Below are 24,345 nucleotides of genomic sequence, written 5' to 3'. Positions count from 1 at the left end.
CAGCAGAGTCGAATTAGGGGCCTGGACCTTTAGTCGGTAGCTCAAGACTCCACTTGAGTTACAAGTGCTGACCAGTTCCTAATTTGTATTAGCATTGGTAGCACAGTCATGCAAGAGCAGATTTGTTATTAGCATTAAAATGAAAGCACTTGGGGGTGAAATACAGGTTTAGACCATACCAGGAAGTATAGTTTAGATGAGAATAATAATGTTTAAGAAGGACTGAAGAGATGCACGTGCGCGGCAAATGAAAGAAGGTAATAAAATAAGACCTCAAAACAGAAAGTGCTGGAAGTAAGAGATGCTGAACAACAGCAAGATAGAAAGCTTAATCCCTTAGCACTGGCATTTAACTTTGTAAGACACATTTATTCATTACTGGACATAGCTGGGTTCACCTATTGCCATATTCTCCAGAAGAAATGATGGAGGTGAACTGCTGTCTTCTGGAGGGCTGATGTGATGCTCTCCTCCTTTCACTCCAGAGGCTTTCAGGAGCTTAGCTGCTCAGAAACAGCACTCTCAGAGCATCCTAAATGGAGATTAAGCTACTTCCAAAGTTATATCCAGTGCTCTCCCAAAGCAGAACAGTTTATACTTTGTTTTCTGACCAATGATCCGTTACCACTACCACAGCTCAAACTGGTTATTTTGCGCTCATCTTTTCCGTACTTAAGCTCTTTGGGAATGACACTGCATTATTTTTGTGCACTATCTACCTGAACCTGCTACCAGATGAGCGAAAGCCGTGATTTGAATAACAGCTCTCACTCTTGTAAAGGCAAATCAATACTTCAAGTCTGCCGCAAGTGTTCATGAAGCAATTGTAGTTTAGTATCCTATTTCTTCAGCTGTACTCACCAAAGAAGTTGACGCATCAAACTTCATGCAGGATTTGCATATATTTTAGTCACAATTTCTCAAAATCCCCTCCCCCTTTTTTTTTTTTAATTAAAGGAGCCAATGGGGTAAACCAGCAATTTACTGTCATTCAGGGTAATTTAGATAGGATAAACCATTTTAAAATGGCTTTTGAGACTAAATAAAAGAAAACAGCACAGAATAATGAAAAAGAATTCTGATATTTCTTTTTTTCTGCTTCTTATAGACCAGGAAGGCAAGCCAGCTGAAGAACAAATAAATTCCTTTTCTCCTGATGATCTATATGTTGCTTCTTATTAATACTTACCTGAGAACATGAGGAGATATCTTTAAAATTCTTTTCAAGCACAACAGATTTGGTGTCTGGACTGATGAGGTTAACTTCAAACCTTCCAACCTGGGGGGAGGGAGGGCAGGAGAGAAATCGAAGTCTAGTTTATGACTGTATTGGAGGCAGAACATTAACAACAACAAAAATGTCAGAATCCAGCCCTTTCTTGTTCACATGGAGTACTACAGCTTACTCAGCAGGAACAAGGGTGCCATAATTCAGTCCATGTTGAGTAAGAGTATTTCAGTAAGAACAATACAATCAGTTGAATAGGAAAAAGACTTGGAAAGAAGACAAGCCCCCGCTCCCACCCCACTTTTCTTTTTGAGTTATTTTGGTCCAAAGATCACGTTTGACAAACAATACTAAAACCTTTAGTAAACAATGTGGTTAAATTAAAAGCTGCAATAAAAAGCAGAATTTGTGGAAATTGTGGATTTATTAATTCTTTGAAAACTATACTATAAATCAGCTGAGAAACAATGTTGATCTTAAGGTGATACTTTTTTGGTTTTGTCATAATTTCGGATGAGAAAGATTAGGTTCTGCAGCAAGCCATCTTTCAGCTTTCCCAAACTGCTTCTCAAGCGTATGAAACTTATTCCATAGAGCTCGGAGAGTTTCTCAGCTAAATCCTTTTCATTACTAGTGATAGCTGTGGCTTTCTAAAGGGCAATGCATTCTCACTTCAGTTAGCATTTCCCCAAGAGAATAAAAGGCAAGAATGATCTCTAAAGCAAATGGAAAGACAAAACCTAGGCATTTAGCCCCCTGTTATTTTAAGGTCCAAAGATCTTTCCTTTTCTGGGTCACCTCCTTTAAGTGTCCTTTTGTTTTCTCAATACAAGCTCTGAAGATGTCAAATGCACTTCAGGCAAAAGAAGAAATAACCATGAGGTCTGAAGGATGAAGCCTTCAGTGCAGAGACGTTTGAGTACTCATCTGGGAAAGAGAAGCTGAACATCAATACAAGTTATCATAAAGGGGCTGGCTCAAACATAAGGCTGTGAAAGCCTTATGTGAAGTTGTGACCTTCTTTTTAATTGCACAAAAGGGGATTTGTGCACATGGAAGTCTTCAACAACTCTCATTTTGAAAGAATACTTACTTTTTTCAGCTATGTCCTAGATGTCACAAGACAGACAAACCAGAACTGCATGTAAAATAATTATTTCCCTAGAAACTCTGCTCCTGTAACTAATTACTCCATAAGTAATTCCTTTTTCTTTAAAATTTACCTGAGCTCATGAGTTGAGGTGACTTCCTTAAGAAAATTCTGCTACTTGTGTTCCAAACATTTATGAATAGATACATAAATATTTATGACAAATCATGAAACCATACTGGATCCATACTACTTATCTGGCAAAAACCTGTCTAGGCTTCAGACTGCATAGGAGAAGATACGGCGAAAAACCAACATGAAACTGCTCATCCTTGCACACACCTGGAACAACATCGTCCTGTTCTTCTCGGAATCAGAGGGCTGAACATGACTGGGTGCACTTGCATGTCTTCTGCGTGGCTGTATTTTCAGGTTTGTGTCGTGAACCCTTCTTTGCATAACTGCAGTGACACTGCTGCACCGGGTGCGAAACTCTTGCTGCTCGTCAAAGCCAGAGTCCTCTAAAATTCGCTCTGGAAATGAGCCACGAGTGCTAGCCAGGTTGGTCAAGTTGGTCTGGCTGCCGATTGTAAACATCACAGCATGCCCTGCGGTGTTATTTGGGCTGTCCAACTCCTCAAACGGGCTAGCCAATGGAGAAACTGGCACGTTTCCTTCACACAGAGGTAAGTCCAAACTTGACTCATTATTCCGCTGCTCATTTAATAGCTTCAGGCGCTGGCGCTCATGAAGGCTGAATTTCTCAATGCAATCATCAATTAGTGTGGAGGGAGCTTTCTTGTGAGCCACCGTCACCTTTCCACAGTACAAGACCTCAAATTTTTGAGAGTCATAGAAGGCATCTTCACTATCCTTATTTGGTTTGGCATCTTCTTTCAGCGCTGCTTTGGAGACTTGTCTTATGCTGCTGATGACATCAGGAACCTACGGGACAGTTTGAAAGGTCTGTTTAGTAGCCATAAATGAGGTAGCACAGAAAGCAATACATCAAATGTTTGTTAATGTAAATATTTACACAAGTTATTTCTTCAGTAGAGTGCCACTAGCTTCTTGGTTGACAATATAAAAATAGTAAATTCTAAATTCTGTATAGACAATGTACGCAGGAAGCAAAGCAAATAATTTGTCTTTTTTTTTTTTTACTGGAACCAATTTCAGAATATAAGGATTAAAATTACCAGAAGGTCTACTGACAAATGGTTCGCTTTTTTTTTTTTTTTTTTTTTTTTTTTTTTTTTAAACTGAGACTGCCTTCTCTTTTCTGTAGCCCTCTTCCCACATTAGCTTCTCTTGCTGATGTTTCTTTGTTTCTATTTGGCAGAGTCAGATACTCTGTTCTTGGGACAGTTGTGGAAACAGCTTAGTGAAAAACAGACCAGCAACCCCTGTAAGTTTCAACTGACAGTTTTGGAAGACAGGCAGCAAGTGTATGGAAATTTACCAAAGTACCATGTACTAACTGCATTAGCTCTCATTTATTATCTATACAGAAACCTCACCCCATCCATCCTGTGCCATAGGTTACTTTAAGGTCACACTTCCCTGCTGTCTCAGTCATCATGCAACTAAGAAGCACACCCAAATGTCTCTTTTCTGCCATTCCTACCCACAGATTCCTACCACACCCTGTAAGGCCAAATAGTTCTCCAGTAAAAACTCTCGATTTCAACCCTGTATTATCCAGTATTTTAAGGCTACATGGTTCTTCTTCCATTTTATCCCAGCCACCTCGGGAGGATGTCTGCCTTCAGTATCAACATATTTACTATGCAAGCTCTTTTTTCATTTTGCCTTCATTAAAGAAAACAAGGAGTTGTCCAACTCGACTGACTGCAAGATGACAGTGACTCTAGCTGCTCTTTCGATGTTACATGCATTGGGGAAGTTACTGGTGACAATGAGATCAAGCGAGAATACCTATCTGATTTTCTTCGCCAAGAGGAACCAGTTCTCAACACTCACCTAATCCCATGCAATCAATCAACAGCTTTTGTATTCCATAATATTTGATAATGTGTTTCACAGTATTTTTTCTATTTAAAAAAAAAAATAAAATTACTGAAGTCATACCTTAGTAAATAATCCATGCTCCCTATAGTATCTCTTTCTTTCAGTCATGATACCAGTTGAAACTTGCAAATGAGACGGCAATCTCATATGCCAATACTTGTGCAAAACACAGTGGAAAATTACCTCCTCTTAATCCCTGTGTCCCATTACACATTCCTCATCCATTGGCCATTCAACTTAAATCTGCTTCCAATTCATGTATTGCAAAATGAAGTTCAATTACCCTAAGATCTACTGACTGTTTGGCTTTCATCCCTACAGATGTCATCATCAGCTCAGTTTTCAGTGAGGCTAAAAGTTAGTTTTGATATGACACAGATACTAGGGTGTATTTAATCTTCACTCATTCTCACTACCAGGCTGCTTTACCATCGCTCAAGGTACACATCCTCCCAGCCACGCCAGCTCAGCTGGACATAAACAATTCTCCCTTTATACATTCTGGTTCATATTCCAAGATGCAGCTCTTTTTCTACTGATCATCCTCTTACTCTTTCTATGGTCTGTGCTTAAAGAAGGTCTGGAGTTTAAACCCTCAGCTCTCTATTTTAGCAAAATTCACAAGCTAGCTGTCTTTTAATTAATATTTTCCTTTTTAGAATCCAGAACCTGTTACAGCACCATTCACTTGCATTTCTCTTCAAAGTAGAGTGACAAATGATAATTCTATTAAAGACGCATAAAATCTACAGTCAACTAGAGTAAACAATGTCAGTTGTTTAATTAGCAACTTGGATTTTTTAAAAAGTGTACCATCACTTCCACTCCAATAACTGGTTTCTGCCACTTGCTCACCACTGTTAAAAGACTGGAGAAGAAATTCTTAAGTCTTTCTAATAACACCCAATAACCTCCTAATACTTCCTACCCCCTCCGCTAGCGAATGCCCAAACAGGCTGGGGATAAGACACCGCCAACTCTACCACAATATGATTCCCCATCCATACCCTCCCTCCTCTCCCAGACATCTCCCCCAGAAGCACATACAGAGAGTTTTAAGTAACTGCAATACTACTTTTAAAAAGAACACCCTACCATCCTACTATTTATCACTTGGTTTTATTCCCATCTTTTTCCAGATCGTACATACTCTTCAGACACTAGTATTCGAGTCACGATTACTATTTCACAATCTCTGCTCCCTGTATAGCTTTTGCTTCTACCTACCACACAAATTGCTACAGTATTTTCACTTCAGCACAGAGGGATCCTAGCATTAGAGCAGAGGCTTCAGCTCATACTGCCCAACCAATCCTTATTCCTTACTTTATTTATATAACTTTTTTTTTTTTTTTTTACAGGCTATTTTTCGGAGTGCACCATCATCAGTATTAACTATTTTCCTACTTTTTTTATCTATCCACAGAATTCCAGTGATAAATCATGGTGAAAAATTGAAACCCATTTGATCTTCATAGTTATGAATACTTCTCTTACATACAGATGAAAACAATGCAATACAGGGATATCACAACGAATAAGAAATATCTGCCAGATGGCCCAGAATCAGTTCCAGATGCTTGTTGTGTTGTTTGATGGATTCTCTAGATAGTACAGTATGGTGTGTAAAACAGCTTTGAGTATAAGATGCAAGACAGATAACAATATTGCTAGGCAATTAGTCATATATACGGATTTTATTGGTCTTTAGAGCAAGGAGTAACTGTACACTGATGGTGATTCTGAGAGAAGTGATTCTGCCACTTTGCTCTGCTCTGGTGAGACCTCACCTGGAGTACTGTGTGCAGGTCTGGAGCCCTCAATATAGAAAGGACATGGACCTGATGGAGCGGGTCCAGAGGAGGGCCACCAAAATGATCAGGGGGCTGGAGCACCTCTCCTATGAGGACAGACTGAGGGAGCTGGGGTTGTTCAGCTTGGAGAAAAGAAAGCTCCGGGGAGACCTCATAGCAGCCTTCCAGTACCTGAGGGGGGCCTACAGGAAGGCTGGGGAGGGTCTGTTTACAAAGGCCTGCAGTGACAGGACGAGGGGCAATGGTTTTAAGTTGGAGAAGGGGAGATTTAGATTGGATATTAGGAAAAAATTCTTTACCATGAGGGTGGTGGAACACTGGAACAGGTTGCCCAGGGAGGTGGTTGAGGCCCCTTCCCTTGAGATATTCAAGGTGAAGCTCGACGAGACCCTGGGCAACCTGGTCTAGTTGGGGGTGTCCCTGCTGACTGCGGGGAGGTCGGACTAGATGACCTTTGGAGGTCCCTTCCGGCCTGGACCAATCTATGAATCTATGAATCTACGTGCAAAATGACTGACATTGTGCCAGCTTGTACTGTTAAACCTGACCCTCTTTACTTCCAGAGTGATATTACCTTATCAAGAACCAAGCGCCACTACCATTTGAGACATATCTGATCAGATTACAAATTTTTCATTTAATGTTTTGACTTTGGGCAAAAACCATAACTGGGATCGAGCGGAGTCTAAACAAGAGTTTGCATCTATATTTTCCTGAAATGCAAAATACAGGAAAAGTTACACAATTATCAAGCACAGCAACCACCCGAATGTGGCTTTTTACACATTTCTTTGGCATATATCATTGGGTTTTGACATTTTGCTCCTCTATAAATCAAGAAGCCCCTGTCACAAAAGTTTCACCATCAAAGTTGTGTAACTTTTTTGGATTTGGATATTAGCTTATTACCTGTTAATGTTGAAATTGCAGGGCAAAGTTAGAAAAGGCAGTAAGCAGAATGGAGATTTTAAAATACTGAAATAACAGGATGAAGCTACTTAACTACTTTTAGAAATCAGTTTAGTAATATTAAGATGACAGACTCCTGAAACATTCAAAACTTATTAATGTGTTTCCAAGTTCTAGTATTTCCCTGCATCAGTCTCATGAAATTAAGCAGGGAGAAACGGGATTCCTACTCCTGAAACCCACAGAGCCATTGCAGATCTTCCTGGACATACACTACCAGCCATTATGGTAGACCAAAACAGAAAGGTCAAATGAGTTATCGCATATTTTTTCAGCCTTCACCTGTGTATGAAGAAAATAAATATTTAAGCAATTAAACTAACACACTCAGAATTTTTGTCATCAAGCCTTGAAGACAGTTATGTCAGAGGGAGACTGAAGTAGAGGGAATAAGCAGTGTATTTGCAGGTGGGAAGGGCACCTTTCCCGCTCAAACAAACCCAGTGCCACTAGTGCTGGGACAACGCAACAAGATTTAATTCTCCCATGCTTTGCCTCTCCCTGGTCCCGTGGTCTAGGGGCCTATGACCTTTTTCCAGACGTTGCTGGGCCAAGACAGAGAAGATGACTACATCCCAAAGGGAGGTGCAGAGAGCTTCTCAGGCAGAAAGGTAGGAGCTGATGGTGCCATGATGGGACAGCAGTTCTCAAACCAGAAGGAGAAAGTAGAAGCATACCATGCCTATAGGTATTATTCATGGAGTTTCTCTAAGCTGTTGAGGAGTAGCAAAATATTACGTGAAGTGGAACAAGGCAGTTACAAAAAAAAATATATTAAAAAAAACCCCTAGTACAATGATAGGACAATACAAACTTGTTAGAGATAGACACATTCCCAGTCTATACAAATTAACATTATAAGCATCTTAAACTGACATTCTAAATGTTATTTGTCCAATATATTGTATTTATTGACCACAGAATGCAAAGAGTCTATTAACTTCTAACTTTAAATACTTAAGAGAAAAGAGGATGAGCTCCCAAAACAGAAGCTGCAAGGTCCTTAGGTGCTAAAACACAGGAGCACACACATCACCAGGCAAAAAACTGAGAAGTTGTCAGAAAAACAAAAGATCCTGACAAGCTTCAGGAAGAACTAGACGATGAAGGGACTAAACAACACGCTCACTCAAATACACAGGAACACCACAGAAAGCTTTCTTTAGTACAAGTGACCTTATGCTTAAACAGCTACAGGCACACTGAACTCCCTCAGGTGTTAGTGAATTGATACCAGACAAAATGGATGGAAGAGCTTCAGATGAATTTTCCTCCCCTCCAGAATGTTAAGAGCTGCACACACCTGTCAGTAGACAACAGTGGCATATGAACTTTAAGACCCTTGAAACAATGCTCACAGTAACTCCTAGATCTCTGAATAGAGCCAAAAGAACTTGAAAGAGCAGGGATCCTTCATGAGGGCCTGTACCAAAACCCCCATAAATGCAAAAGGTCAAAAAGACAAGGATGGGCAGTGGGTACCTTAAGTACAAGACTGGATTGTGATACTAGTTCTGCTCCTCAGTGTGAGGAACACTCCAAAACTTGGTTGAGGGAAAAAAAAAAAAGAAAAAAAAAGATCACAACAAAAAAACCCCAACTATACCACCAAAACCAAATATACAAGATTGTGCCAAGTAAGAAGAGCTTCATAATGACATTAAAAAAGCAATATTTCACTCCAGGGAAACAGGATTGATCTAATAAGTCTAATTAAGGAGGAAAAAAAAAAGACCACTTGGGGATCCAAATTAAATTTGTTATTATTCATATTTAAATAGACTAGAATTGTATGAATCACTCTTCAGCCAATTACATCTGATTCAATACATGGCGATTCAATAAGCAAAGTTAGTTGCACTCAAAACAGATGGAACCGATTGAGTTCTGCATCACCTACAATAAGATTCAGCTCTGAATATACCACATAAGCAGCAAAGAGCAATAGGTGTTATACTGTCACAAACTCTGTTTACTACAGACAGCACAGTTCTGGTAAGCTGAAACTAATGACAGCATCAGTTTTAGCCAAATGGTCCCTCCAGTCTATTCCATTTGCACCTTACACCCCCTTTGCCCCACCTCCCCCATGACCTTGGTTATAGACCTTATGAGCTACTGCAGTACATCATCCATTTGGCCAGCTAGCGTAAAATAAGGCTGCAGTACTTAGCTCTGGCTAGAAGACAGATACATTAATACCCTAGATCTGCTAATTCCAGCTCTGCAGTTTGTGGGCTCCATCCATTTCTGTCCCTTGTGACTGGACCTACAACAGAGTCAATACATAACGGAGAGCAAACACCTTCCTTGTGCATAAGTAGTACATTATTCAAAGTGCATGTGAATAGTACTGCCAAGAACTATTTTACTACACATCCAGAAACTTTACAGTGTTCAACGCAGAAATGTATTTTCATGTTGGAAATATCAGTTTAACTGATGTAGCTAATGAAAACTCTTTTATCTGACTTGGTTAAAACCAAAAAGATGACTACAATAAAATAATGTCAAACAAACTTTCTTTGCACATCTTCTCATGTCATGCAAGTAGGTTTTTGCTAACATTAGTTCTAACTTTTTTTTGTTAAAATTAATTCTAAGTTTATCAACCCTGCCTTAAACCCCCCCTAAAAGAACTTCAGTTATGAGGTGTTTAACACCAATATCTTGAAGTTGCTAAACAGAGAAGCTATCGAGCCTACGAAATCACGCATGCTACATGGTAACACTCGAACAATTTGCTATAACTCTAGAATTGGCAGAGTACCTCCATGGTATGGGTTGGGTTGGTGTTTGGTTTGTTTTGGTTTTGGTGTTGGTTTTTGTTGTTTTGTTGGTTTTTTTTTTTTATTGGTTGGACTTGATGATCTCAATGGTCACTTCCAACCAAGAAGATTCTGTGATTCTGTGATTCTATGGTGATACTGCACGCTTTCTTGAATAGTGGTGGCAGAAGTTGAAGTATTAAAAAAAAAAAAAAAATACACTCTCTTTGAATTTTCAACAGCCCCCAGTGAACAAAGGTGGAACAAAGGTGGAACTCCCCTTTTTGCTGGAGGGATAACATTCAAATGCATCCTGCAGTAATTACCAAGTTGTAGTTTGAGTTTTAACCCGAACTTAGAAATCAAACACTACGGATATTGCAAAGAAGAACAAAATTCACTTGCTGTATATCATTATTTCCACAGCTGGACAGAATTGCACCGTGCAGAGAAGCTGTAGCTCTAGTTAAGTTTGCTTCTAGCTTCTACATGGAAAATTTCAGTCTGGAATTTATTAACAGAACAGAGCCCCTCTTCATACCATACGGCTTATACGCATTAGCATGACTGTGAAGTCCTAATTTAACAAACATGCCTAACAAATCTGGCTACTTAATGACAGCAGTTCTAGCATGGCGATTAAACTCAAAGCGAGGAAAAAGCTCGGCCCCTCTCACTCCACCACCAGACAAGCTGCGGCGTCAGATCCCTTCCACTGTTCAAAGAGACAAGAGATGAATGAACTTACACACACACACACACACACACACACACACACACACACACATTAGGAGCAGTCAGTACCTTCTGGGGTAGGCTCCAGTTCAGAAGCAGAGGCATGTCCAAGCAAAACTGTCACCAAACTTTGGTGCCATGAACACGAGGAACTCGAGAGCAGATTCCTGCGATGAGTGAGCGCTGAAAGATCCCGCTCTCACAAAGGGCTGGCAGCGCTGTCGCAGCATTTCCTCAGGCTCGGTTCGCGATACCACGGCAGAGCCAGAGCTCCGCGCGGCAACCGTTATCCCTCAAAAAGCCAAGTATTTCCTGACTTCGGGCTGGAAGCACCCGCGCTGCCTGGGATTTGAATAACGAGTCCCACTCATGATCTAGCTATTTGTATTTAAAAATGAACAAAAGAGAAACAGGATATCGTACGGAAATCAACATCCCGTGCTTCGCTAATTACTGAAAGAGTTTGACAGCTGTCAATTAGAAACCAGCGCAATGTGAGAAAAAATTAGGACCAATGGGACATGACTCTCCTTTCAGTTGGTGTTCAGTTGCAAGATAGGAGAACCCAAGCCACGGCAGTGAAACATGACAGAGACAAAATAAGCCACATATCACATCCTGCTATGTATCAGGCATTCAACATGGAGGCAAAAGTTTTTATCTTACACAAAAATGCACCCAAATGCTAGCCAAAGTGCAGATATCAGTAACTATTCTCAAGCAGAAAGAAGGGTGGGAGAGCGGGAAAAAAAAGTTTTCTTTTAACCGCTATAAATGTTGTTACTGCCGTCCTGTTAGTACAGCACCGATCATCCAGGCCTTTTGTACTACCAAATCTGCAGCAGTCTGCTGCTTCACACGCTGGTGACAGCGCTCCACTTAACAGTTTTCACCATTAAAAATGCATCTTTCTGATAGAGAGATAAAAGCCCAGCTCAGAGCAGTTCAATTCATCCAGTCGCACAAGCAATTTGTTGACTTTGTTTATACTGGAGATATTTAGAAACTGGAACAGAAGAATTTGTCTTCATCAGCTGACTTAGCGCTGAAGGAATATCGACCATCTTCAGTTTTACAGAAACGAGGAGGGTTTGTAGCCAAGCGAAATGCTACAGCAAAGGCAAAAGAATAACAGCCAAATTGCCAAGCGTTTCTGTAACCCACCTGCACTTAGCGTACTTCTAAAAATACAGTTTAGAAAATACAAAGTCAGGTTCTCAGCAGGCAGTAATAAGCATCTGCCATCAACTCCGATTAATTCTGCTGCAAGTCTGGGCTAATACAACACAAGCCCGGTTGCAGGGAAGCCGGAACACAGGGGCTGGCAAAGATAGACCCTGTGAAAGCAGCTTTTGTAGCTTCAAGCTGACAGTCACCCCTGCAGCCAGTGCTTTCATGTTTCTGCTGTTCTCTACAGGTTTATGAGTGTAGCCAAAGCTTACAGCGACAGAAAACACACACGGCACAAGCCAAAAAAAAACATTAAAAGAATTGCATACAGTAAAGTTTTGCTTTCAGGAGACAGAGTCTTCTTCCTATCTGCTTGGCCTGTATTTTTTCCAGGTGACTAGTCAGGACCCAATTAGGTTTGTTTCTGAAGAACTACTATAGAACCATGCACTTATTTTACTCTGACGTTGAACATCATGCCATATATTGGGGAGATCACACACTCCAGCTGAAGGCAAAGCTGAAGACTACCACTAAACCAGCCTAAAGACAGACAGATTTTTAGATAGGTAAAATAGAGTAACACTCAGTTCTCAAAATAATTCTTACTTGAGATCAACTCGGGAATTACTTGTGCTATTTAGGCTTGATACAGCCACCAGGCAGAAAAGTATACCGCAGTTGCACAGCTCACACGTAGAGAACTCACCCCATTACCTAATTTGCCACTAGAAACTTGCGGATCACCTAACACCCTCTGTTTGCTACACACGCACACAAGATGATGCTTTGCCAAGTATCCAAATTTAAATAAGCCGTATAATGATAGAAGGTGGATCAAGTTACTTAACAGGAAAGAATGCGTAAGAGTTACAAGATTGTTTGGATGCCTGGGCAGGTAACAGATGCCTTTTTTTATACTTGCATGTAAGCCCTCTTCAGTGGTATATCAAAGAACTTCAAGGATGGCAGTGACAGCAGAGCACAAGAGGTTCTTGCAGTCAGTATTCCGCTCCTACGTTTAGGCCAGACAAACTTACCCTTTTCCACCTTTATGATACATGCTGCTTCACTACTTTGTAACCCATGCAAGTGTCAGTACAGAGCTCTCATGACCATCCCTGTGTTCTCTGAATATGTAGAATAGTCACCTACCACTTCACATACCCTGAACGTATGCATGAACTTGTTTCCATGTTTGGGACACAGTTACCAGTAAAAGATGTTTAGCAAAAGTACAGCTTGCTTGTAACATCAGTTCATCTTAAACTTTGCAACTGCCTTAACCCAAGGTTTTCTAAACTATGAAAGCACAAATTCAGATACTAACTAGGAATTTCCTCCTAAAAACTCTATGTTTTTTACTTAATTTCTAGTCAGAGTCTTATTAAGATGTTGTTTTTATGAACTCCATCGTATTTAACACATAGTCTATTTTTAAAAGGGCTTGCCTGAGAAGATAAGGCTGTCACGTGAACAATCCCAAACAATTAATACATTCTCTGCATACACTTCCTTTTGGGGAGGAAAAAAAAAAAAAAAGCTAGAGTTGGAGAGCTCATTGAAGTATTTTGCCCATTTATGGTCACTATCCACTTCTCAAACACAGATCAGAAGATAGTGAATTGCATTTTAGCAGATTTAAGGTGCAAGTGAAAGTGACTGAAATAAGGGTTTAATACACCATGTTTAAGAAAGCAGCAGAGGTTTTTAATTCAGTAGTTTCAGATAGAAGCCCTCGAGATTTTAAATTTAAAACTTTGAACATGTTGATTCACTACGAAATGAACACACCTTGGAAACCCTGCTTTTCCCTAGCCAAGAAGTCAAGTTTTCAGGACTCCTGCATGGCAGACCATGACGACTCCTAAACTGAGTAGCAGCCCACATTTGGTTAAAGACCACTTGCATCCGATTTCCACAGATACCACCACCTTTCTAACTTATTTGCTACAATAACTACCTTCTTTTATCACTGAAGGAGAAGATGGTAAGCGGTTAGTAATTTCAGCACTCACTCCAGATGGGAAAAGTTACAGGCTCTATTCAGTCCAAGAGATCTAGTAGGTGTCCGTGTATTTGGTCCAAAAAAAGTCAAGCACTGCAGTAACTTCTAGCTTCTTTAACAAGGGTCTAAGTTCCTCAGTGATGTGAAACCAAGGAGTTAGGTCTTTTCCTGTTTGGTATTTTCCCAGAAACTCCTGACTGCAGTAGTGAAATGTTTCAGACTACAAACTTTGCTTAAAAAAGGCTCTGCATGTAGAAAGGTAGACGTCAAAAACTGTCAAACAGAAGGTGACACTGCAGCAGAGACATAAAAAAAGTTACCAGTGGGTTCAAGACTTCTTATCTCAAAGGACATTCACTAAGAAACTGTGAAAGACAAATGCACACGATTTATCAGATAGTGCGTCTGCAGTAGAAAATAAAAATGGATTGCAACCTAATAGCCTTTAAACAGCTTCTCCACCCCTGCCAAGTAACATTCGTAAGTTTTCTAGTACTTTGGAAATACACACCTGTACAAGTTCCAGCTTGTCCAGTAATCTCACAGTTCACAAGAGGAACTGCATTATCTTGCGACAGTATCAAATACCTAAGCAACTAGTAGTACAATTAACTTTTCCCAGATAACAACCAGCAAGCAACCACAGCGAAAGAGGTTTCAAAGCCATATCAATCCAGATACTGAATTCCCAATGGCTTCGAAACCAGGTGTGGGGCAGAGCAGGGAGCTTCCACCTAACTAGACTTTCTCCAGCACCAAAGCCTTGAGTCACGACTTTGACCGAGACAGAGACAGAGGAATAACGAATACCGTGCCTGAAAGGCAGAGTGAGCATACCACAACCCACCAAGCACTAGTCTCGCTGGGAGTCACGATAGCCTAATCTTGTAAATCACTAACTTAAAAAACTACTAAGATTTCATCAGCTGCTTATGTTACGCTGTGAAAAGAATTAAATACAGTTAGATAGTTACGGTGTTCAAAAGTAAATCTGTACAGACACAGCGGAATGGGTATTTCAGATTTAAGTGCTGAAAGTAATTAAGAGCATGGTGGTTTTACTTTTTTATGCAGAGGAATTTCAGAAAAGCTACAGAGTTACTGTTAATAATAATAATAAGCCTCAACCCACAAGACCCAAGGGCAACAGGAAAGAAAATGCTTTCCCAGAAAGCTTTGAGACAAATGAGTCAATGAAGCAAAGAGACAGTAAGGTCCTTTCAGAGGAACAGCTTTGTAAGACAAGACTCTTGCTCCAACAGTCATATACATGGTGAATAATTTAAGGGTTTGATAAAGACTCATGAGACCATTTGCACATATTCCCAAAAAGCTTGTGAGAGAATATTTTGTTTGTGAATCCGGGTTCTATAAAACTGTAGGGGAAAAGGGAGCATAAAAGCACCCAGATACCGTGCAAGGAAGAAAACACAACAGGTGATGAATACAGAGAATCAAGATGGATGGGACGGAATTGTTTCTGAGGGTACATGGGGAGTTTCTGTTTGTTTTTTTAAGCTACACTTTCATATACCTCCAGTAAAGTAACTTTTGCAGTGTTTCAATAATTGCTACTCGTAGATACTACCTGTTTCAGTACCGCTAACCTTTATTTTCTCAATTTAGTATGCCTGGTACATGATAGATATTTCTCAGCCAGCAGCTGCACAGCACTGCCTGACAGCACAAACAGTAAGATTTAGGCAACCAGCTTTTGGAATTGGCTTGAGCCTACACAGGTTAGGGGAACAGGCAGGCTGCATTAACTAACTAGAGCTAACGTTGCTAACAATATTCATAGGAAGAGTGGCATAGGTTTTATCAAGTCCTACCAATATGATCACAAATATATCCAGGATTTGTGGAGTTGAAGTTCATTATTAAAGCATACCAAAGCCCACACTGCTTTACCTTCTGTGGTACCATCTTCATCTTACTAGTACTATTAGCACACCCTACTTGGATCTATATATTAAGGAACGAGGAACGTTCCCTGCATGTAGAGAAGAAGGACACCACAGCCCCAATGTCTTCGGCTTGGCAAAAGTATGCCGAGATATAACATGGCAATCCCTGTCACATGGCTCCTGTCCGGCCTGGAAACTAAACTCCCATTTCTGGGCTGATAGGGGTAGGGGGATGAGAAGGGAAGAGTGGTTTTGCCAGTGACACAACAGCATTCTTGTTCATGACATTTAAATAAGTTATTCTGATGGATAGTATAAATCCCATTCACTTCAGAATACCACAGGAGTTTCTTAAATCATTTCAAGCTAAGGTATTACTTGTCATGCTCAGCTGCAATCAACGCAAGATACAGCTTCAAATAACTTAAAGTTTCAGAAATAAGTATGCAAATTCTTCTTTCATAAAAGACGACAGCTTTCTCTGGACTGATGAACTTAAAACTCCGTTTATCCATAATTTCATCATTCTACATCTGAAGTTATTTTTTACTTAAAATAGCCCAGATAACGAAACATTTCTCTCTGCAACTGAAAGTTAGTTTGCTGATGAGAGTTAGCAGTGAACACGTAACTATTAACGGAAATCGGAAAATAAGCTCCCCTGAGGAGTGAATTTCATTCCTCCCGCCCATCAACTCTCCCTCCCCTGGGGGAGCTTAGCCTATCTGGGAATTATCTACATTAGGAATTTATTTTTGGCCATGTCTGGATGTCCTGTTCTCAATGAAGTCAAGGCTGAAACTTGTTTTGCAAAAGCCAGCGGGGAAACATGTCAGTTGTATCAATAAGAGCAAGCACATTTCATAATATATCCGTTCTGTGCTTCCCGGCACCGTATCTAGGAAGGCAAGGTATGTCTTACTCACCAAGCCTCAGCCTTTTGTGTGGCAGGATTGGCAAGCATGCCTTGCAGTTTCAGCTATGACACCTGTATGGTCTTCCAAAGCAATTCCATACATTTCTATATGGCAGATACCAGTACACTTCCGGGAGGAACAATGGAAATCTCAACTCCCAAGGGTTATGCTAAACATGACAGAAATATACAACACTAGTCAGATTTATTATTCTCTAGGGAGTTTTTAAACCATTCGCCACAGTCCCAGGTGCTGTAGTTTCTGTAGTTTCTGTTTGTTCATGAGCTGTCAAGGTCGTGAAGCTGGCATAGGATACAAACTGGCTCATTTCTGTGCTTTTGCTGTCAGAAAAACTTAACACCTTCCATAAATTAGGTAACTTCAAAACAGAGTTATTTTACAATGAAGAAGGTGTAATGGATTCATAGTTTAATCAAGAGAATTTTATTAGAACTATAAAAGTTCAGAAACTTATATGGACAGTCAGCTAGAAGCAAAATCTGAGGAAGCACAGAATTCATTTGAAAAGCCCAATTAAAATTCATACACCAAGACGGTAGTTTAGTTCATAGGGATTTACAGGAATAGAAATGAGTAAAACTGAATATATTAACATCTCTGTATTTTTAGGCGAATAGAAGCCAAGTTGACCCAAGTAGAAATTTTTGTTTGGGACTTTGTTTGTTGTTTTGGGTTTTTTTTTTTTAAGGGAGAAGGGGAGCCATTATAAAAGGGTTATGACGCATCAGAACAAACAAACAATAACAAAAATATAAGTAGTAGGAAAAACATAAGAACAGACATGTTTGCTCCCAAATCCAGTACTTGTAAGTAAGTAATTTCAAATTGGCATACAAAAGCAGCTTTCTGCAGCGTTGCAACCTGCCTAGCTGAGGCTGTTCTCCACAGATGCTTGAACCTACATCCTGTAAAGATTTTTATGACCTATTTCTCTTCATGGGAACACTGGGAATGTCTAACTCGTACTTGGATGTTCAACTTAATATCATACTAGAAGTACTGCACTTCTGAAGAGTCTACAAGGTGACATAAAAGGAGTTTCTACTGACTCTACTACATAAGACAGCTAACCTGTGTTTCACATTGCAGAGCAGATATTTCCATTTTTCTGGAATTAAGCAATTTGGAATTGCTCACCAGCACGTAGCATTTGAGAAACTGTATTAACTTCCATTAATAGCAGCTTCATGATGATTGTTAGCCTAATTTATTTAGATGATGCATGCTCTGAGGCTGACCATAGCAGACAGGGATTCTAGAAGGACACACAAAGCAGAGATGCTGCAAGGAAATTGTAAGCCTTAATAGCAATTCTTTATATGTACAGTCAAAAATTGCTACTGAACAGCAAATTTAAAACTTGTGCCCTCTTGTATTAAAAGCACAAGAGAAAAGCACTTGAGCACCCATTAGAAATCCATCCGTGTTAAGGATGTACTGAAATAAGAGCTAGCCTAAGAAATAAATAAGATGTATTGAAATAAGAGCTATGGGGGGGGGGGGGGGGGGGGGGGGGGGAAGACTTACCTACAAATTCAGTTAGTTATGGAGACACAGAACAAAGTCTGTTATAAATTACTGGATTGACAGGTCCGAAATTTTTAAGTACAACCAAGGAATGATAATCAAGTTAAAAAAAAAAAAAAAAAGAATATCCAAAGCATCAAAGCTGAGTGATCATCACTTCTGGAAATCAGTCATTGGTTTAAGTGGATAAATAGGTAAGTAGGAGGCTAATTTTAAAGCAGCACTTCAGGGAGACACATTAGGGAATAACAGATACACGTTGTGTAATAACATCCTGGTATTACACAGAGTGTTCTTAAGTGATATGAAAGTGAAATACAGGATTTAAGACATACAAGCCTTTTTCCAATGGCAAATATCTGAATACTGTAAGATTCAGATACTGGTGAAGAACAATTGGCAGTACTAGTATTTTATTCGGGTTTTTTTGTACCTATGAATATAGGCAGGAGATTAAGATGCAGGCAACTTTTGCCAAGAGTCCTCTATTGTTAATATATAGCTACACCAATTGGTTGCTGTGAATTCCTGAGCAGTTAAGAACTGTTTGTGATGCGCAAGCTCCACAAATAGCCCCACCTCAGTTACACCTAAGGGATGCACGCTTGCTACTCAGAAATTAGGATTCCCCCAAACTTTACAATATGTCTCATTTCATAGTCTACAAATTTACAGTAAGAGCTGTGACTTACTCTTCTAAAAAAAAAAAAAAATTATACCTGTATAATTTCACCCAGTTTATGGAATACCCTACAGTCTCATCCTGCAAAAAGTGATGCAGACAGTTAGAAGAATATTTGTGTACTACAGAAGGATTTAAAAAGAGCACCTTTATTTGCTTTATAATTGTGATGCATCAGTTTCAGAATTTACAAGATTCTTTGCATGGAAAAAAAAAAAGCTGTGGACAACAAAAACAGATATTTGATGGAGGAAGCAATAACCCACTGCTTTTACTAATGTTCTACGGAGTTTTGTTCTTTCATGGTTTCGATTTACCATGCTTTTCAGGGGGAAAAAGGACCTGCAGCTATAGGAACTGTCAAATTTTGAGACCTGATCTTCTGGTAAGGACAGAGTATATGCTAGTTAAACTTTTACAAATCATGTATAATGTTAAAATGTGGAATAATACAGCACTTTGGATTCTGCAAGTCCTTGGAAGGAATGTACCTGGAACTAGGTTCATGCAGCTAACAGCTTAGTAATAGTGGCATAAGGAGGAAAAGCATGTAATTACTTATACAGTACTAGTCCTCTCAGATCAAGCAGAGGTTTGCCTTCAGAGCAACGCCTGATATTTTTAGACATGAAATTACGTTGGGGAACAGATTAAAGAGTAAGCAACTCCAGCAGTTAAAAGTGCACTTACACTTGCTCTCAAACCCAAAACTCACAAAGGCCTAACAAAACTGCAGTATACAAAGCAGCATGAGGGTTCCATGCCCCATAATTATATGAAGCACTATTAGAAAGCCTCAAATTTACAATAAGAATTACCCAAGTGGTGACAAGAGGACAGATGAAACTCCTACCAGAAGCAGACGCTCCTAAACAGCTAGTCCTTAGAAGGGTTCTTCCTTTCCAGCTGCATATAAGAGATGCACCTGGAAGGTGAGATGCTTCCCCACCATCACTTCCCCAGTATTTTCTCAAGATATCACATCCAAAATGTTTACTCCCTATTATTTATCACTTCAGTTGCATACAGATATGATTGCAGACATTGTTATGTTTCTACAAAGACTGGCTGGATCCTCACACCCACAGAAGGTAAGAACGCACTTTCACACACCCATTTACAAAAATCGGCAGGTTTTGCCAACCCAGCTTTACACGGTGCTTTCACAGGCTTCATGAGCAAACTTTCCCCAAATACAGACTAAAAACTGCGGCTATGAGATACTACCCAGCAGCTGCTGCTCGTAAACTGGCCAAAATGGAGTTTCAGAGCTCTTTAAGTCCCTAGATAATTGAAAAATATCTAACAGACTGAATAGGGGAGGGAGCTGCTCTTTCTAATACAACAGGTTCCTTCACCACGTTAAGAACAAAGCCGTCTTTATAATATTTCACCGCTTATCTGAACACCGCCCCGCGCTATCAAGCAAAACACACACCGTGCTTTTGTGATAACATACCCTGTACTAAGGCAGCCTTATTTTTCCACCAGGATGTGAACACATGTCCCGAGCCCCATTACAAGCACTACGGAAACAGCTGATTTCAGGTTCAGCTTGGATTTAATCAGCAGCCGCTCCATAAAGGCTCCACACACCCGCAGGTCTGAAAGGGAGCTAGCTGAGGAACCAAATGTTTTTAGACAGATGCTACTTGCATAGCATATTAATACGAAATTAATCAAACTGTGTACCGTGCTTAAGTCCTGCTTTTACTTTGACAGCCTAAGATGACAAGGGAGGAGAAAACAGATGTGACAACAGCAGAGATAGCTCAAAAAGACAGGAGGGATCCAATGCTCGGCTGAGGTTTGTTTGGGGTTTGGTGCTCCCCTCCCTCCCCCCTTTCTTTTCTGAATGAAAAAAAAAAAATCGCAGAATGAGTGCAAATCCTTCATGTTTTCCCCTGAAGAGTTAAATTTCCTAAACTTTCATACTTTCCACAATTGCAACCTGGTGCCAGCTGCGTCAACTTGAGTTATCAGAAGACCTATAAAATTAGTCTACAGGGCTGAAAGAAACCCCGAATCCTGCATATGGGAAAAGGAACACATCAAAATGTGTCCAGCTCTGGAGTCCTCAACACAGGAAGGACACATGGACCTGTTGGAACAGGTCCAGCGGAGGGCCACAAAGATGATCACAGGGATGGAGCATCTCCCCTATGAAGACAGGCTGAGAGAGCTGGGGTTGTTCAGCCTGGAGAAGAGAAGGCTCCAGGGAGACCTTACAGCAGCCTTCCAATATCTGAAGGGAGCCTACAGGAGAGCCGGAGAGGGACTCTTTGTCAGGAAGTGTAGTGACAGGACAAGGGGTAATAGTTTTAAATTGGAAGAGGGGAGATTTAGATTAGATATTAGGAGGAAATTCTTTACTGTGAGGGTGGTGAGACACTGGAACAGGTTGCCCAGGGAAGTTGTGGATGCCCCATCCCTGGAAGTGCTCAAGACCAGGCTGGATGGGGCTTTGAGCAACCTGCTCTAGTGGGAGGTGTCCCTGCCCATGGCAGGGGGGTTGGAAGTTGATGATTTCTAAGGTCCCTTCCAACTCTAACCATTCTATGAAAAAATAATTAAGACATCACGTTTACCTTTCAAAGTAGACACTTCTAACTACTCTTCCCTCTCCAAAAAGCCACAGTGATGTTTAAGAGCCTGCAAGCCCCTCTCCGCTAATTAAAAAATTGGATGATGTTTTGAGTGTAGGTGGCAAGGTGTCGGTAGCAAGGGTGGCCGCTGTGAGGAGAGGCCGGGGCTGCCCTGAGCCAGACACAGCCGGTTCCAGCTGGCTCCAACCCACCCGCCACAGGGCATGGCTGAGCCCAGCAGACAAGATGGCAGCACCTCAGGGAAGACAGGTTTAAGTAAGGGCAAAAAAACCACACCGCACAGGCAGAAGGTGGAAGAAAGTGTGAGACACATCGCTGCAGACACCAAGGTGAGAGAAGAGGGAGGGGAGAAGGTGTTCCATGGTAGAGCAGGGATTCCCCTGGAGGAGACCACGCTGGATCAGGCTCTCTTGATGCTCTCTCCTGACCAGGAGAGCAACATGAAGAAGAAGGAGCAGCAGAGAGGAGCCATTATGGACTCAATGCAAACCCCATTCCCCTGCGCTGCTCAGGTCCAGGGCAGGGGAGAGGTAGAGGAGTCAGAAATGAAGGACTGAAGTTAAGCCCAGGGAAGAAAGTGTGTGTGTGTGGAGATATTTTAGATTTTGTCTTCCTTTCTCAAACTTCCAAATCTATTTAATTGGCAATAAATGAAATTAATTTTCTGCCGAGTCAAGCCCGTTTTGCCCACAATGGTAATTGATAAGCGACCTCCCCATCTTTTCCCTCAATCCACAACCTTCTCCACCCCATTTTCTCCCCCATCAGGTTGGGGTGGTGTCTCACTGTTGGCCAAGGTTAACCCAGTACAGATGGCTGAAAAGCAGAGACACGATTTTCATTAGTATCCACATGCTGCTAAATAAATAATTTTCTTTCCCCTTCAAACACAGACTGTTTTTACACCTGGATTCTTTCAGACTGTTATACGGCATAGCATGGATGACCAACAGAGTAACAGTCACTGAACTGAAGAGCTAATACAGGTCCCAGCACGTGCCTTTGCTACTGGTGGCCAACTGACAGACACACTGACAGGGCAGACTTCAAACATTAAGGCAGAAAATTTAACACTTGGCAACTACTAATGCTGCCTCCACACCTGCTGCTTAGAGCAAGCATCTCGATTCCAGGCCTATTTTCCTACCTCAAGGTGCGCACCACCACTTTATTTTTATTCTAACTGCAGATTTTTGCACCTTAACCTTTACATTTTTACATCAATGTCCACATTCAAACTGAGCGTCTCAGCTAAGAGCATCCCATCTAGACAGCCAGAAAACAGCCAGCAAGACTTTTTTATTTAATCTGAGGTCCTGAAGACATTAAGGAAGGTCCAAGAAACACCCACATGCAAAGGTGCAGTAAATAAACCTTGCAACACGCACAGTGGGCTTCAGAGTGCTTGGCAAAGGAACAAAGGTGAGGCCGAGAGGCTAAGACGTCCGTCCTAATTCCTGTTATTTTGCTATATTCTAAGAGTTCAGTGAGGACCCTCTGCAAGTGTTTTTAATTTTAAAAGCAGAAGCTACTGGAGTATTCCTCATTTTATTCTGAAGGAGGAAAAAAAAAAAAGAAAATAATTTGTTTACTACAGTGTTCTTCATATTTACAAGTGCAATCTCATTTCCTTGGCAGATCTCTCAAGTAAGTTTGCCAGTCAAAGGTTAAGGTTACAATATTGAATTTGCTAGAGTCTAACTGCTTGGGTGAAAAAGAACTTGCTTTTCTGAGATACTCCAGAATGAGATGAAAAATAGAGACCTCTGCTCTTTCTGGCAGTAAACTCTCCCCTGCCCCAGCACTGTTTCTCCATTACTGTAAAGATGCAGGGTTTAAACTCTCTCTTTTCAAAAGAGAGTTCAAACTCTCTTTTTTTCTTTAAACTCTCTCTCTGCATCCAGAAGAGTTCAGGTAGACTGATCAACCATTTCTAGAGACCTACTAACTATGGAGGAGCAGAGGGTCTTTCTCTCAAATCCACCTGCAAGATCAGAGTTTTAAATGCCTACATAGGTTCATCTGGTCTGATGCATGCAGTAAGATTTCTATATAGTAATTGCAAAGGCTATGCAGTAGAAAAAGAAAAAAAAATTTTTTTTGCTTAAGAGTTAGTACCACTTCTGCTGAAGCTTCTTCCTGTATCAGAATGTTTAAGCAGCAGCACCTTAGCTATAAGGTCAAAAGCATTTGTTGGTTGATGGTTTTTTTTTTTTTTTAAGGGGGTATGGGGGCTGGAGTGCTTTGTTTTCTGATTTTAAGTTGGTTACTTTTTCTCACCTAACCCCTGACAGCTGAAGTAGCTCATTTGTTCCTTCAGAAGATTATCTTTTTTTGGTCCTTCTGTCCTACATGTTTGACTAGGAAGCTAGAGAGGAAACACTTTTCATTTTTACTTGCTAACAGTGGAGGGGCAGAGCAAATAGAAACCAGTTTGCTCAAATGCTGGACTTTCCCACTAGTTTATCATTTAAACAAAAAAACCTTTGCAATAATGTGACAGAAAAATGGAGTGCAAGTATTTTGGAGTTTGTTATAGTTTGTTAAAAAGCTTCTCTACTTCCATCTGACTATTTTTTTTTAAAAAAAAAAAAAAAAGCCCAAGTCTTTACTAGACCTGTATTATGTTTTGTAGCCTACAATGATTAAGTTAAATTTGCACATTTTCCCCCTCTTTTCCTCCAGAGAGGAGGAGAGGAAACTCTCTCTTCCCAAAACTTGAACCAAATAACAAAGTCCATCTTTCCCAAGAGGAAGAAGACAGACAATAAAGCTTTCTCTCCATTTCACCTGTGTCATTCATACATTCAACTGCATGCTGACATTTCCCAAAGCAGCCAGGTTCTAGCCAACCTACAATAGGTCGCACAAG

The 24,345-nt window shown here is 40.6% G+C and overlaps 1 protein-coding gene across 2 annotated transcripts in view; it reads right to left on the bottom strand.

Moving 5' to 3' along the window:
- The window catches only part of TBC1D4 (TBC1 domain family member 4), a 120,183-nt gene that overhangs the window by 44,900 nt on the left and 50,938 nt on the right, over positions 1 to 24,345 (bottom strand). For both annotated transcript variants that reach the window (XM_074152315.1, XM_074152306.1), the window contains exons 2-3: positions 2,661 to 3,263; positions 1,190 to 1,279 (exon numbers count right to left, since the gene is read on the bottom strand). In XM_074152315.1, the coding sequence (XP_074008416.1) occupies positions 1,190 to 1,279; positions 2,661 to 3,263 (693 nt within the window). The remainder of the gene's footprint in view (positions 1 to 1,189; positions 1,280 to 2,660; positions 3,264 to 24,345) is intronic.

The sequence above is a fragment of the Numenius arquata genome, chromosome 1 (genome assembly GCF_964106895.1).
Source record: "Numenius arquata chromosome 1, bNumArq3.hap1.1, whole genome shotgun sequence".
NCBI lineage: Eukaryota > Metazoa > Chordata > Aves > Charadriiformes > Scolopacidae > Numenius > Numenius arquata.
The sequence above is the reverse complement of the archived record's forward strand: the minus strand, read 5'-3'. Positions and strand labels throughout refer to the sequence as shown.